The 15,972-nt window shown below is 43.6% G+C and overlaps 1 protein-coding gene across 1 annotated transcript in view; it reads left to right on the top strand.

Annotated features, from left to right (window-relative positions):
- Positions 1–15,972, top strand: part of PPIL2 (peptidylprolyl isomerase like 2) — a 103,854-nt gene that overhangs the window by 71,105 nt on the left and 16,777 nt on the right. The window contains exon 18 of the mRNA XM_077461644.1: positions 1,197–1,259. Coding sequence (XP_077317770.1) covers positions 1,197–1,259 — 63 coding nt within the window. The remainder of the gene's footprint in view (positions 1–1,196; positions 1,260–15,972) is intronic.

Raw genomic sequence — 15,972 nt, 5'->3', positions numbered from 1 at the left:
TTGTCCTGCCATCGTTTTTTTCCCAAAACCATGTTCCAGGGAAGAGAAGTCACTACATTGTCTTGATGTGGTGAGAGCAGTGAAAATCTATTTAAAGACAACTGCTCAGATTCGTAAAGCTGATGTCTTATTTATTCTGCCAGAGGGTCCTAAGAAAGGACAGGCAGTGTCAAAATCCACTGTTGCTAAGTGGATTTCGCAAGTTAGAATTTAAGGGGAAAGATTGCCCCTTTTCAAGTTAAGGCGCACTCTACCAGAGCGGTTGGTGCTTCCTGAGCGGTGCTTCATCAGGCCTCCATGGCTCAGTTCTGTAAGGCCGCAACTTGGTCTTCAGTGCATACATTCACACAATGTTATCAGGTGGATGTAAGGAGATATGAGGATATCACCTTTGGGCACAGTGTGCTGCAGGCAGCAGTATAGGTCCTCAAGTCTGGGGGTACCCTCCGGGTTGTGTCTCCCTCCTTTCAAGTAGCATTGCTATGGGATGTCCCATTAAGTAATTACTTAAGGCTCTGTGTCCCATAATGTAAGATAACGATTTGCTACAAAAACTGATGTGCTCCTGGAAGGAGGAGGGGTTATATAGGGGAGTGAACTTCCTGGATTGGCTATACCAGTGTCCATCACCTGAAGGTGGCCTATAACCAATTAAGTAATTACGTAAGGCTCTGTGTCCCATGATGTACTCCAAGAAAAGGATTTTTACAGGTAAGCTGTTATAAAAAATCCTATTTTTTAGCTCCATCCCCAGTATAAAGTAGTATTAACTACAGCACTAATGATGTTAATATTTTGGGAAGAGTTTACACTCCTATTGGCAAAAAGCTATTGTTTACTTTCTGCTTAATTAATAAAATGTAACCATAATGTAAATGTAATCTAAAATTCCAGTGTACATTAAATTATTACATAGTTTATAAGGCTGAAACAAGCCAATACAGTAGGTCCATCCAGTTCAACCAATATTACCTGTTTTGGAGTAATATCTCCTCTTTTCTTTAATGTGCCTTTTCTATTGTTTTCCACTTGTGTCGCTGTAGAGGAAATTGAAAATGTCTTTTGGGGAAAAAACTGGCAATGATATCTGAATGGGGGGGGGAGGGAGAATTTAGCTGTGAAATCAATTGGATTAGGAAGAATCCAGTCTTCAAAAGTGATACAGTAGTGCGTTTTTTATTCTGTTCGCTCCCCAGGAGGAAATCCGGATAGAAAGTGCCACTGTCTTTGTAGATCCATATGAGGAGGCTGATGCACAAGTAAGTATCCAGTTGTCACATCATTTGTAACTTGATGGGTTCTTTCCTGCATATTTATTTTTCCATACTAAACACTGCCTAGAGACTTAGAATTGAAGGACATTTTGATTGAAAATAAAATCTATAGATATAAACACGGGTTCATTTACTACAACTGAAGAGTGCAAAATCTGGTGCATCTGTGCATGATAGCCAGTCGGTTTCTAAATTCAGCTGTTCAATTAAGCTTTGTCAAAATAAAAACCTGGAAGTGATTTCTATTCCGAAACTGTACCAGTTTCTGTACTCTCCACTTTTAGTAAATCAGCCACACTGTATAGTTTTTGTCCCCCTTATTCCCTAATTTTCTGTCCAAAAACACAGACTTGAAACTGAACATAGGGAGATGTTTGTGTGTGTGGCTAGCAAATGTGCATAAAATTCTATCTATATATAGCTATAAATAGAATTTTATGCACATTTTGCTAGCTAAAGATCATTTTTTTAACCCCTTGCCGACCGTATCCTGCAAATACACGTCAGCAGAATGGCACGGCTGGGCAAAGTAACGTACCAGTACTATTCCCCGATTCTTTTCTCCATTCATCTAGCAGATCAGATGGTATCGAATGGAAAATAGACAGGGGGTCCGTTTTCATCTGACCCCAACAGAGAATAGGGGGCTGTGTCTGTATCCACAGACCGATCCCCCGCTGAGCAGGCGGATTTGCTTGACCGAGTCCGCTCTGTGTGAAAGGGGTCTTGCCAGGAGCCGCCGGTACATTAGGGCACAGGGGTGTTTCTTTGATTTTTTTTTTTTTTTTTTTTTTTTTTTTCAAGCCGTGTGATTAGAGCCTGTGGCTCTAATTGGCTTGAAAAGTTGGGCTCAGGGAGCATAGCATCCCGAACCCACCCACTTGTGTCAATAGCGAAGTAATATTAGCTGTTGTCTTCCAGCGTCTGCTGGCCAATCAGGATGGTTTAGGTTGGCTGGTAGGTGAAGATGAGGAAGCCATGGGGGGGGGGGGGGGCGTCACCGTGGAGGGGTGAGTGTGGGGGTGTATACACATGTATACCAAGCCCCCCCAAGCCACAGCTCCACCCACGCTGCCCCCCCCCCCCCCATCCTTTCTGCTGCGCTCTCCAAGCTGACAGATCACGGAGATCTGTGGTGTGAGGGAAGGAGAGATGCAGCTCAAATTGGCCATGGATCAGGGGGTGCGAGGGCAGCATGGGGGGTAATCAGAGGTATTGGGGGGGATACAATCCCCCAAGCCCCATACAGCACCTGAAGCCGGAGGGAGCAGCAGAGGAGGGATGCTGGCTAAAGATGGTGACTGCGGTGAGCGGGTTTGCTGGGGGGGGGTCGGATCGGGTGGAGGAGGAGTAATTAGTGCTGGGGGAGGAGAAGGGGGGGTGAAGCGGATAATACAGAGTGGGAGGAGTAGTTATAAACTGAAAGTTAGTCGTGGGAGGTGGAGAGGCAGGGGACAGGGAGGTGGCGGCAGGGGGGCGGCCACATTAGGGGTTAATAACTGTTCAGCAGGTTGTAATCCACTGATCAGAGTTATAGAGTTGTTCAGCAAAGTCTGCATGAGGTGGCTGCATTCGTTTTTCTTCAGGCTTTTTTTTCTTTATTTTCACTTTATAATCCTGCAAATAACAAAATCCCTGTCCCCTTGTTTCTATTTTTGTACATGCTGAAAATGTTATTCCGAAATTTTACACACACCGATAGCCTTGCTGCACTTGGTATAAATCCAAATATTGTAAGTTATGTAGAAGTTACAGTGAATGATGTAATCTCTCATTGTAATCTCTCTAACCAAGAAGTTTGAAGACACTATTAAAGACAGCTGAACAGCACAAATGAAAAGGAGATATACTTGTGTGTTTTTTTTTTTTTTTGTTTTTTTTACTTTTCAACCAAAGTTAGGGGTTCAAAGGGTCTGGGCCCATCCATGGTGCTAGGTAAGTGGCACATAAAGAGATGGGGTTACCACCGCTCCAGGTAGGTCTGCTGAAACAAAAAGGTTTTTCCTCCAGGAAATGAAGAGCCCCATGTGACAGCTAATGCATATAGCAAATCAAGGTGAGTAGAAAATTCTGGGCAACCGCACTCCAAATGAAATATCTTGTGCCTTTATTAGAACATCAGGATCACACTGTACATGTTACGGCAAAGTAATACAAAACCAAAAAACACTGACGCGTTTCACACATAGCTCTGAGTAAGCACTATGTTTAGTGTGAAACGCGTCCGTGTTTTTGGTTCTGTATTACTTTTCTGTGACATTTATAGTGTGATCCTGATGTTCTAATAAAGGCACGAGAAATTTAATTTGAAGTGCAGCTGTCCAGAATTTTCTACTCACCTTGATTTGCTAAGTGGCACATAAGCCGTTATAATATAACTCTTTCTCCAGTCATCTTCCAAGATGGCTTACGGTGATAAGCTCCTCCCACGTAGCACAGGAAACAAATGATCCACAAATATATGACAGCCCATAGGCAGTAGTTCCTCAATATTTGTGTTTCCTCCGGCCAGACAGGAACTCTGAAGAAATGTGTTGTTGTTTTTTTCCCTCTGGCCTTCATGCTAGCTGGCCGGGTCTTCCGGCTACATCATCCCAGAACAGGGTTCGTGAACCTGGGGAGGCAGGTAGCTCTGGCTTTCTCAGGCTGTCCTAGAAAGGGAGTCTTAAATTTTTACTCCAGAGGGCCCCCTCTCTCCACAGGAGTCTGGTCGGCAGCATGCATGTAGATTCAGGTACACTGGCAGTGTGGGATTTTGACTCAGGTGAGTCTTCCGCGGGACAGTGTGGACTTATCGTGTGCTGATGATTGGTGCTTAGCTCAATAGCATAGTGGTATGTTCTCCTATCTTGAAAGCAGAGCAGAGGAAATGGCTTAGCAGCCATGTTGTTAGTAGCAAACACTGGCCTAGTGGTTATGGCTACAAGCTCCATGCACTGTTCCAGGGGAGGCATCCGATCCTCACTGCTCGACCTTTCAAGGCTACAGGGAAGATGGTGGAAGATATTTTGTCCTGTGCTGGTAGGAGACAAAGAAGCCATCTGGGACACCTGCAGACTCTGTCCCTAGAGTAAGAAAGAGGCAAATGGGGGTTCCTCTTTTCTTGCTCCCTGGTGAAGGGGGCACCAGGTTTTTTTTTTTTTTTAGATGATTCTCTACTATCCACAGACCAACAAGGCTGGTCTGGGGATTCTGACTGTGTGTGTGTGTGTGTGTGTATGTGTCTGTGTGTGTATGTGTGTGTGTGTGTGTATGTGTCTGTGTGTGTGTGTGTGTGTGTGTGTATCCCTTTTTTCCTACTAGTGGTGGGGCTTCACAGCTCCAGTGCTGCAACGCTCTTTGAAATGGAGTCCAGATTAAAGGATTCCTAAAGAGCATTGGAAAAAGAAATGACAAACTTGTTTTCTTGATTTTCACGAAGCAGCTATCCTCGTGGACGCTGAGGCTCTAGGGGGTGCCCTCTCTTACTCACATTTGGTCAAGCACCATATCCTCTGTTGCTGGCTGAAATACTGATGTTTGCTGATTAATATGGATGGATCACGGCTGATGGCTTCCCCAAATCTTTTGGTAGGAGTACTGCATGGCTGGAGCAGAGGCATCCAGAGTCTCGGACTACCTCCAGATGGGGGGAGGGGCCATGTCTGCAGAGGCAGGTGAACTATGTTGGTAAGCCAGGACAGTATGCAGCCTGTTATGCTGCAGGTTCCCTGAATGACTTCAATAGACACCAGGTAGAGATTGCAATCAGGGAAGCAGTGGGCGGACCTCGAACTTACCAGGAGTATTACAGCAGACTTCATCTGGTTTCCACAGCTACACCATGTACTCTGGTTCCACCATAAAACCTGTTTTAATTTTGGTAGATGACCACATGGTGGTTACCCTTAAGAGGATATCTGTTGCTGTTGGTGTTTGCATAACTCCTACAAACACAGGGTTGAATGTGCTTTGTGTTCCTGTCCACCATTTGTGTGGTCATTTGGCAGCAGAGGCCCTAACATCTACAATCTGCAGAGCTGGGGCTGGCAATCACAGAGATCAGCAGACTCTGCAACCTGTTAACTCCTTCCTACTCAATGTTTACCATCAATACACACTCTTTGCTTTCAGCAATTAAACCACTGCAAGTGGTGTCTGGTGTGATTTATTCAAGCCTTTTGAACTGGCATTTGGGCAATAGCTCACCCCTAGGCTGAACTAGAAACATCAATTACGGACCCTGCAACATTTAATTGACAGGCTCCTGGGCATAACCTCCATGCAAGGATTGCATGTGCAGACCCGTGTTTAATGATTGCTTGATAATACCTGCAGGTGTTGGCCTTCTGATTGCTCCAGTTGCACACTCCAGGGCTTATCCAAAGGTGTCAGAAACTTTCATTTATTACTAGATTTGGACATGTTATAAGCTTGGAGGCTTTGTCTCCCACCTTTTTAGTGTGGGCTATATAAAGCCAGTTAAATGTACAGCAATCTCTGTTAACAAACATTGTTGAAATATGTACTTTAACCACTTCAGCTCCGGACCAATAAACACCTTAAGGACCAGAGGTCTTTTTCCAATTTCGCACTGCGCTGCTTTAACTGGTAATTGCGCGGTCATGCAATATTGCACCCAAACGAAATTTGCGTCCTTTTCTTCCCACAAATAGAGCTTTCTTTTGATGGTATTTGATTGCCTCTGCGTTTTTTTTTTTTTTTTTTTTTTTTTTGCGATATAAATGGAAAAAGAGCGAAAATTTTGAAAAAAAAGATATTTTCTTCTTTTTGTTATAAGAAAAATCGAATAAACTACATTTTAGTCATACATTGAGGGCAAAATTTATTCAGCCACATGTCTTTAGTAAAAAAAATGTCAATAAGCGTATATTTTTTGGATTGCGCAAAAGTTATAGCGTCTACAAACTAGAGTACATTTTCTGGAATTTACACAGCTTTTAATTTATGACTGCCTATCTCATTTCTTGAGGTGCTAAAATGGCAGGGCAGTACAAACCCCCCCCAAATGACCCCATTTTGGAAAGTAGACACCCCAAGGAAATTGCTGATGGGTATGTTGAGCCCATTGAATATTTATTTTTTTTGTCCTAAGGGATTGAATAATGACAAAAAAAAAAAAAAATTTTTACAAAAAGTTGTCACTAAATGATATATTGCTCACACATGCCATGGTTATATGTGGAATTGCACCCCAAAATATATTCCGCTACTTCTCCCGAGTATGGGGATACCACATGTGTGGGACTTTTTGGGAGTCTAGTCGCGCACGGCACCCCGAAAACCAATCACCACCTTCAGGATTTCTAAGGGTGCAAATTTTTGATTTAACTCCTCACTACCTATCACAGTTTCGAAGGCCATAAAATGCCAAAATAGCACAAAACCCCCCAAAATGACCCCATTTTGGAAAGAAGACACCCCAAGCTATTTACTGAGAGGCATGTTGAGTCCATGGAATATTTTATATTTTGCCAAAAGTTGCGGGAATATTACAAACTTTTTTTTTTTTTGCACAAAGTTGTCACTAAATGATATATTGCTCACACATGCTATGGGCAGAAGTCAAATTACACCCCAAAATAAATTCTGCTGCTTCTCCCGAGTACGGAAATACCACATGTGGGGGACTTTTTGGGAGCCTAGCCACGTACGGGACCCCGAAAACCAAGCACTGCCTTCCGGATTTAAATATAAAATGCTACCAAAAAAACTGTTAGCGATCGCAGGGATCAGGCCTGACTCTGCGATCGCTGCAGTTATGTGTTTTGTAAGTGACAGTGATCGATCGATACTGCACTTGGGTGGGCTGGGCAGAGGGGCAAAACGCAGGTGCTAGCAGGTATCTGGGCTGATCCGGCTAACAATGCGTTTTTTTGGAACCCTGAACTGCTGGGGACGCTAGTATAGATCTGATCAGATCAGATATTGATCTGTTCAGATTCTATACCACTACGGGAGGTGTATGCTTTGCGCGTGGGTGTTAGCGGTACTGGCACTAACCTAGCGCTGCCTGGGGCGACGCAGACCCTGACCCTAAAACCTAATTGATATCACCCGCCGGGTGATCAGGGGGTTAAACCTTTATTGGGTAATAAATGGTGGGTGCCCTGATGCTATAAAAAGCAAACTAACCAGAGTCACCCGTAACACTTATACGGTGATCAGTGGTGAAAGGGTTAACTAGGGGCAATCAGGGGGCTCAAATTTTTATTAGGTAGTATATGGGGGTCCCTGGCGCTATATAAAAACCTGACGGGGAACCTAAATAACTAACTGGCTAACCAGCGTCACCAGTGACACTTATACTGTGATCGCTGGTGAAAGGGTTAACTAGGGGCAATCAGGGGGTTAAAACCATTATTGGGTAGTATATCGGGGTACCTAGCGCTATAAAAACCTGGCGGTGAACCTAAAAAAATAACTAGCTACCTAGCGACAGTAGCGACACTGATGCAGCGATCAGAAAAATTATCACTTAGTGACACTGGCAAAAGGGGGTGAAAGGGTTAACTAGGGGCAATCAGGATGTTAAAATCAATATTGGGTAGTATATCGGGGTACCTAGCGCTATAAAAACCTGGCGGTGAACCTAAAAAAATAACTAGCTACCTAGCGACACTAGCGACACTACTGCAGCGATCAGAAAAATTATCGCTTAGTGACACTGGCAAAAGGGGGTGAAAGGGTTAACTCTAGGGGCAATCAGGGGGTTAAATCTTTATTGGGGGGTGATAGGGGGCTACCCTGGACCTAACACTAACTGCCCTGACAGTTTTTACTTTTACAACTGACACTGAATGCATTGATCAGTAAAGAAATGATCAATGCAATCAGTGACACTGTGACTGGGGGGGGGGGGCGGGGGGGATCGGGGAGGGGTTTGTGTACCTGTGTGTACCTACATGTCAGTGTAGTGTTGGTGCACACTTACTATTAGTCTTCTCCTCGTAGTCCAGTCAAAAAGACCGCCCCGAGGAGAATGACATCACTTCCTCCTTCCTGTGTAAACAATACACAGTGGGAGGAAGTTTGTCATTGGCCAGGAGCGATCCAGAGGGGGTGGCCGAAAACCAACGGCCATCCCCTCATCACGGATCGCTGCTGGAGGGAAACGGACCGCCATATCCAGCGGGAGGGGGTCCGAACGGACCCCCCACCCGCTGGAAGGCAGGCACGTAGATCTACGTGATTGTGCCTGCCTGTGCCATTCTGATCACGTATAATGGCAATACGGCGGTCCTTAAGTGGTTAAGGAGACTCACTTTTACTTCTATTCCAAATAAAATATTTGTTTCTGTCTAGGAGCTGAAGCTGTACCTATTATTATGGGGTAACAGTATCTGCTATGCACTCCAGTTTGTGTGCCTAGACTTCTATCACCTGGAGCTTCCTGGGTTCCACCGCTGAATAGATGTATAATAGATTGATAGCCGGCTATATCTATGACGTGATTATACAAATGGTTGGCTTTAATTGCGTATGAATTGCTGTGTGTGGGGTATTGGACGAGTACACTATGTCTCTGACTGCTCATTTCTCCAAGTATGTTATAACTCTGTGTATTTAAATACACAACACTGGAACTTATGCTTGTGTTATATTATTTTGGTACCATTTGTGGTTCATGCCTCATATGTGATCTAATGTATAGACTCTGAGGCTATGTTTCCTCTGCTGCGACTTTGGAGTGCAGCTTTTAATCCAACTTTACAGCCTCTGGATCGGGATTGCATCAGAGAACACATCAGGGTAGTGCTGGGACCTTTTCTAGGTTGCTTTGATAATGTGATTTGAGTCGCATGGATTGGAACTGGTGCTATTGAAATCAATGGGCCATGACTTGTCATGCGACTTTGTGTCCAGGGTCGCATGGCGTGACACACATGGAAACTGAACCTAATAGTTCTAATGACCTGCTTGAAGTTTAGCCCTCAATTGTATAAGAGGCTTTATGAATTGGGAGTTTTTTACCTGACCTTTTCATTGTCTCATACAATCTCCAGTAGGTTGTCTTAATGCATTAATGTTTATAGACAGCAGGTGTGTAAATGGCTTAGAGAGAAAATCTCTGGTCGCTGAGACCTTACCAAGGTATATTTATGCAATCTCTCAGGCCATACGGACATAAAAATTCTACTTTGCATTTTAATCATTTAAAAAGTAATTGAGGTTCCCTCTTATAATCTTGTATTTTTTGGCGTTCTTCCTCCAGGAAGGACTTAGAGTGGATGTGGACCCTTGCAGGTGCCCAGTGAGTTCAGAGAGTTCAGATTGTGTTTAGAGAGTTTCTCTTCCCGTTCAGCACTGGAAGTGTAGTCTGAGAATAGAGCCAAGACAGCTGATTGGAGGACAGGCATGCTGCTAATTTATTTATAGCATGCTCCCCAACGCAAAACTCTGGCCGCTTTTGTCTCTGTTGACGGAGAACTAGGCAGAAGTTATCAGGATAACAGAAGAACGGAGCAGGAGACAGCTATTGGACTTTGGTGCTTTTAAAGAGAGATAAGAAAACACTACAGTAATATTGTAGCCAGCTCAAATTTAATGAATTGGGTTTACATTCACTTTACCATCATAGTTGAATTTGTAAAGCTTTATCATTTGCATCACTGAGCCCTTTAATTGGGGTTGTGTGGTCACTATAATCTTTCCTAGGGTTTAGAATTTATACAGCAGTATAAAACTTGTATTACTGGTGGTGTATAGGGCCATTTTGCTTCAGATACAGACAGCGCCTTCACGTTTTGCGTTACTGGCAGCACTAATGGTCGGGAATATGGCCTGTAGATGTGGTATCACGTTTTGCTATGTCTCTGACCCCTATATCTGACTGGGTATGTTTTCTGTTACCTTCCTAACAGAACAGCTATAGCAAGTGAATGTAAATGTTCTGTTAATTAATACTATAGTCTCAGTCTCCTGGAGTAGTGATCTGCATAACTTACCACCAGCATCTCAATGTGCCATATGAAGTCAGACTTCCAACTCTGGGCAGAGCTCCTGCCATTCATAAAGTTGTCAGGTTAATTTTTACCCCGTTCCTTTCTAAACACTCATAGCTGTGGTACCAGCATTCAGAGGGGAGAAAGGTCATGGGTATGGGCATATGCATATATATATCGGCAGTCTTCATTGCAGGAGTAGAGAATTGTTGCTGTCTTGACTTCTTTGCAGGATCAAGCTGGAAAGAAAGCCGGTAATTCTGGTGGCACCAGCATGGTCCGGAAGTTCATGGTATGCAGAAATCGTAAAGATGCCAGTGGAGGGCCCATGGTCCCTCACACTACGGCCAGATCTGCTCTCACAGGGACCGATATTCCATCCTACCAATGGCATAACTAGAACCTTCAGGGCCCCGATGCAAGAAACCATGAAGGGCCCCCCTGAACCCCAGCCAGGGCCCTTCCTTCCGAGTCTGGCGGTGGAACTCCAGGGCGTGGTCACAGGTATGACCTTTGTGAGCCCTGTAGTTCCACCACTGGCATCAGTAGTTTTTTTTTTTTTTTTTTTTTTTTTTTTTTTTTATATACATTTTTTTTTTTAGGTGCCCCATTGGGGGACTGTCCCTAGGCAGGATGGGGTCCCCGTCCCCAGAAGAGAGAAGATCCTTTTCTCCAGGGCAGATGAAGTTACTGCCCCCAGGTGAAAAGGGGTCCCTGTCCCCACTTGAGAAGGGGCCCCTGTCCCCAGGGGGAGATGGAGGGGGTATGTAATGGTGTGTGGGGGATGGGGTCCTCTCACTCACCATGACCAAGCTGCAGGCCACGCACTCATCCATGTTGACCTGGGCTCCATCCAGTGTGCGGGACGGGTGATCAGCATATCTCTCAAAGACCTTTCATCATCTGTGTATGACGGGGGAGGAGGGGGGCTGGCAGACAAGCCTGCAGTGTCCTCCGGGAGCTGGCTGTCATAGGGCTGCACTGCATCTGTGTGCTTAAAGTTTGTTTACCCGGGAGAAGTATGCAGTGCAGTGTGGGCCGGACTGGGGGGGGGGACGACTCTGGCTGGGGAGAACAGACATCGGACTGAGCGGCAATGCATGAAACAGGAGAGAAGGCGAGAGTCGAGCATGGAGCTCTGCTAGTCACCCTCCACCTCCAGCCACCCATGTGCATGGTGCACTGGTACCCCTAGCTGCCTAGGCTGCTGCCGGCCATATGTAGAGGGAGCTGCATGGGCCCCCTGCAGCACAGGGCCCAGTTGCGGTCGCGACTGCTGCACCCCCTATAGTTACGCCCCTGCATCCTACCTTACGGTCTCTAAATTTAACGGCTTGGCTATTGAAACCCACATTCTGAAGAAACGTGGGCTCTCCAGGTCAGTTATTTCTACCCTGATTAATGCAAGGAAGCCAGCTTCCAGAACTATATATTATAGGGTCTGGAGGGCTTATGTTTCCTGGTGTGAATCCACGGGTTGGCACCCTCGGAGCTATATTATAGGCAGAATTTTTGCCTTTCTACAATTAGGGGTAGAAATGAAATTGGCCTTGAGTACTTATTAAAGGCCAAGTCTCAGCTTTATCTGTTTTATTTCAAAGACCGCTTGCTACTCATTCTTTAGTCTGAGGTTTTATGCAAGGGGTGATGCAGCTTAATCCACCCGTCAAACCTCCCTTGAACCCTTGGGACTTGAACTTAGTTTTGTCTGTGTTAAAAAAAAAAAAAAAAAAAAAACATTTGAACTGATACAACATATTCCCTTAGTCCTTTTGACAAGGAAGTTGGTATTTTTGGTTGCTATATCCTCAGCAAGGAGGGTTTTGGAATTGGCTGCTCTTTCTTGTAAAGAACCATATTTGATTTTTCATGAGGACAGAGTCGTGTTATGCCCTCGTCCAGACTTTTTTCCAAAAGTGGTTTCGGGTTTCTACCTGAACCAAGATATTGTCCTGCCATTGTTTTTTCCAAAACCATGTTCCATGGAAGAAAATTCACTACATTGTCTTGATGTGGTGAGCAGCAGTGAAAATCTATTTAAAGGCAACTGCTCAGATTCGTAAGACTGATGTCTTATTTATTCTGCCAGAGGGCCCTTAGAAAGGACAGGCAGCGTCGAAAACACTTTTTTTTTTAGCTGGATCTAAGGAGGTATGAGGATATCGCCTTCGGCACAGTGTGCTGCAGGCAGCAGTATAGGTCCTCAAGTCTGGGGGTACTATGTTCTGTCTCCCTCCCCTCAAGTAGCATTGTTATGGGACGTCCCATTAAGTAATTACTTAAGGCTCTGTGTCCCATGATGTACAATAAAGAAAATAGGATTTTTATAACAGCTTACCTGTAAAATCCTTGGGACAAAGAGGTCCCTCCTCTCTTTTTGGGATTTAAGTATATTGCTTTGCTACAAAAACTGATGTGCTCCTGGAAGGAGGAGGGGGTTATGTAGGGAGTGAACTTCCTGGATTGGCTATACCAGTGTCAATCGCCTGAAGGTGGCCTATAACCCATTAAGTAATTGCTTAAGGCTATGTATCCCATGATTATACAGGTAAGCTGTTATAAAAATCCTATTGTGTGTGTGTGTGTGTGTGTGTGTGTGTGTGTGTGTGTGTGTGTGTAATATATATAATAGCATTTTTATTTAACATTGGAGTAGAAATCTCGCTGGATAGATACAAGGGCCTATTATCTAAATGTCCATAGGTATATCATTGTATGAAGATTTTGTAGGATGAGAGCTAAAGAGATCTATAGATTGGAGATCTACCTCTAGTTTGCTTGTTCTGTCCTGGAGTCCAGATTAAGACAAGCGGGCTTCGAAATATTACTATCGCTAGGTGATTGAAACATGCAATGAAGGAAGCCTACCAGGCATCATCGCTATTTTCTCTGGAAAACATCAAAGCTCTTTCAGACAGAGCAGGGGCCATTTCTTGGGCTGAAAAGGTCAGTGCTTCATGAAACATTACCGACCGGTCCTGTTCTCTAACCAGGAACAAGCTCGGGAGGAAGGTGCTTAATGCTGTGGTCCCGCCCTGAACAGGTAGTTCTATTTTGTCCTCTCTGTAAGGTGTTCTGGAAGATTGACTTGGGAAAATGAGAGTTCTTACCTGTTAACTCACTTTCCAGGAATCTTCCAGGACGGCGTCAGTTCCCTCCCTTGAGACCAATGATGTACACCTAAGCTGGTTGCACTAATGGGAATTTTTTAGTGTTTTATTTGTGCCGTCGGTTATTTATTAATACTGAGGGGCTACTGCTTGTGGTCTGTCTTTTTATGATGTGGATCCTGTGTTTTCTGTGCTAGCTGGGAGGAGCCTATCTCTCTCTGTAAGCGGTCCTGGAAGATTACTGGAAAGTGAGTTAACAGGTAATGACTTATTTTTGTGACCAGAGTTTTTTTGAAGTCTAAATGGTTTAGCAGCGTCAGTATGTGTCAGTTGAGTTGACAACATACAGTACTTACACTGCTAAATTTGGTCTGGGCAAATTAGACAGCAAGGACATTTTACATTTGAATTTTTTTTAAAAAGTGGTCATGAATACCATAATAATTAGACCCTATTCAAATATTTGCGTTGCAGTAACATACACCATACCAAAAGTTACCCTAAAATATGGTGCATTGCAGAGCCATTAATTTTCCGTTAATATGTTCATTGTGATGCACTGGAAGCCCATTAAAAATGAGTCAGCTGCCTTATCATAACACACATTAAAGGGGTTGTAAACAATTGTTTTTTTTTTTTTAAATAACAAACTTTGAATAGCAACTTTATACTTGCCTCCACTGTGCAGTTCGTTTTGCATAGAGGAGTCCCCCAACTGTGCACGTGGCTCCTCCCCACATCTGCGGTGGGGGAATGAACGGGCTCAGGTGAGTAAAACTGGGGGGCTGCTGAGTGACAGAAGTTTCATGACTAAACCTATTTTTGACATTTGTTGCTTACCAGTTAAAATACGTATCTTTTGCTAGAAAATTACTTAGAACCCCCAAATATTATATATATATATATATATATATATATATATATATATATATATATATATATATATATATATATATATATATATATATATATATTACCGTTTTTTAGCAGAGAGAATGAAATGGTGATCGTTGCAATATTTTGTCGCACTGTATTTGCGCAGCGGTCTTTCAAGCGCAATTTTTTTGGAAAAAAGACACTTTCATGAATGAAAAAAAAAAATAAACAGTAACGTTAGCCCAATTTATTTGTATAATGTGAAAGATGATGTTACGCCGAGTAAATAGAAAACCTAACATGTCATGCTTTAAAATTGCGTACATTCGTGGAATTGCGACAAACTGCGGTACCTTAAAATCTCTATTAAAAAAAAAAAAGGGGTTACCAGGTTAGAGTTACAGAAGCGGTCTAGTACTGGAATTATTGCTCTCACTCTGACGATCTCGGCGATACCTCACATGTGTGATTTGAACATTATATATTTACATATACGGGCGCAACTTATGTGTGCGTTTTCTTTGCTGCGCGAGCTCACAGGGACGGGGGAGCTTTAAACATTTTTATTTATTCATTTTTTTTTTTTTTTTTTTTACACTTTGTCTCTTTTGGAAAAAAATAAATATGCTCACTTATATTGCAGTTACAAGGAATGTAACCATCCCTTTTGACAGTAATATGTGGTGACAGGTACTCTTTATGGAGGGATCAGGGATAAAAAAGACCCCAAATCCCTCCTTTGCTTTTAGTCGCATTAGTTATCCCTGAAGAGCCGACCGCCCGGTCTAAAAAAACGGTAACATATAACCCCTTAAACTGAGAAGGAAAAGTTCTTTTGCAGAAGGCTTTATCTGGGGCTTGTGGTTCTGCAGCTAGCTGTAGTTTTTAAATGTTGGTTCTTGACAAACCTAGCCTATTTCACAGGAGGTAGTTGTTGGCCATTCTTAAAAATATGTATGGTCTTTATCCTTTTTCCCCCTACAGCAGTGCTGGTCAACTTTCTTTAAATGAGTGCCTCATTTGTCCCAACCCCCCCCCCCCCCCCCCCCTCCAACATTACCAAAGGGCCGCACATAAAATTCAGTGAATATGCTACCTCCTTAATTAAACATCCACATCTGTATGGCTTGTGGCCTGCTGAAGAAAGGAAGATGGTCCATGTTTCCGCCATAACAGGTTTACTAATCACTGGGCCATGAGTACGGCCGTTATGGCAGAAACGTGTTGACAGTTTGTGCTGTATAAATCAATGTCTTAATAAAGCGGATGTCTTGCTGCACTTGACCGTGATGCCAGCAGACTTCCTTTTTTCACTTCAATATCAGAGAGCAGAGACACAACAGGATATAGTCAAAGACTATGAGCATGATGCAGTAGATTGTAAGAGAATGTGGACATAATACAGGAGATGGTCTGAGATTTCAGACCTGTTACAAGAGATGGTCTGAGATTGCGGACATGACAAACAAGAGATGGTAAGAGATTGTATACTTGATACAAGAGATGGTCAGAGTGTGGGTATGTTGCAGGAGACTGTTAGAGACTGTGAACATGCTAAGTAGCAGTTGGAGACATGCTTCAGGAAACAGTCAGACTGGAGACACATATTGCATATGTAACATATATTATGGCTGCTAGAAATCACTTCTGTAACAGGGCAATTAGGCAACAGATTAGTGTCTGTAGAGGCCCTGTAGGCCATAAAAAAGGTGCCGAAGGGCCACATAGGGCCCTTTGGCTACAGGTTTAGCACTGGGGCCCTAGAGG

This window comes from Lithobates pipiens, unplaced genomic scaffold (genome assembly GCF_037356315.1).
Source record: "Lithobates pipiens isolate NorthernLeopardFrog02 unplaced genomic scaffold, aLitPip1_a1.2 Scaffold_3, whole genome shotgun sequence".
NCBI lineage: Eukaryota > Metazoa > Chordata > Amphibia > Anura > Ranidae > Lithobates > Lithobates pipiens.
The sequence above is the reverse complement of the archived record's forward strand: the minus strand, read 5'-3'. Positions and strand labels throughout refer to the sequence as shown.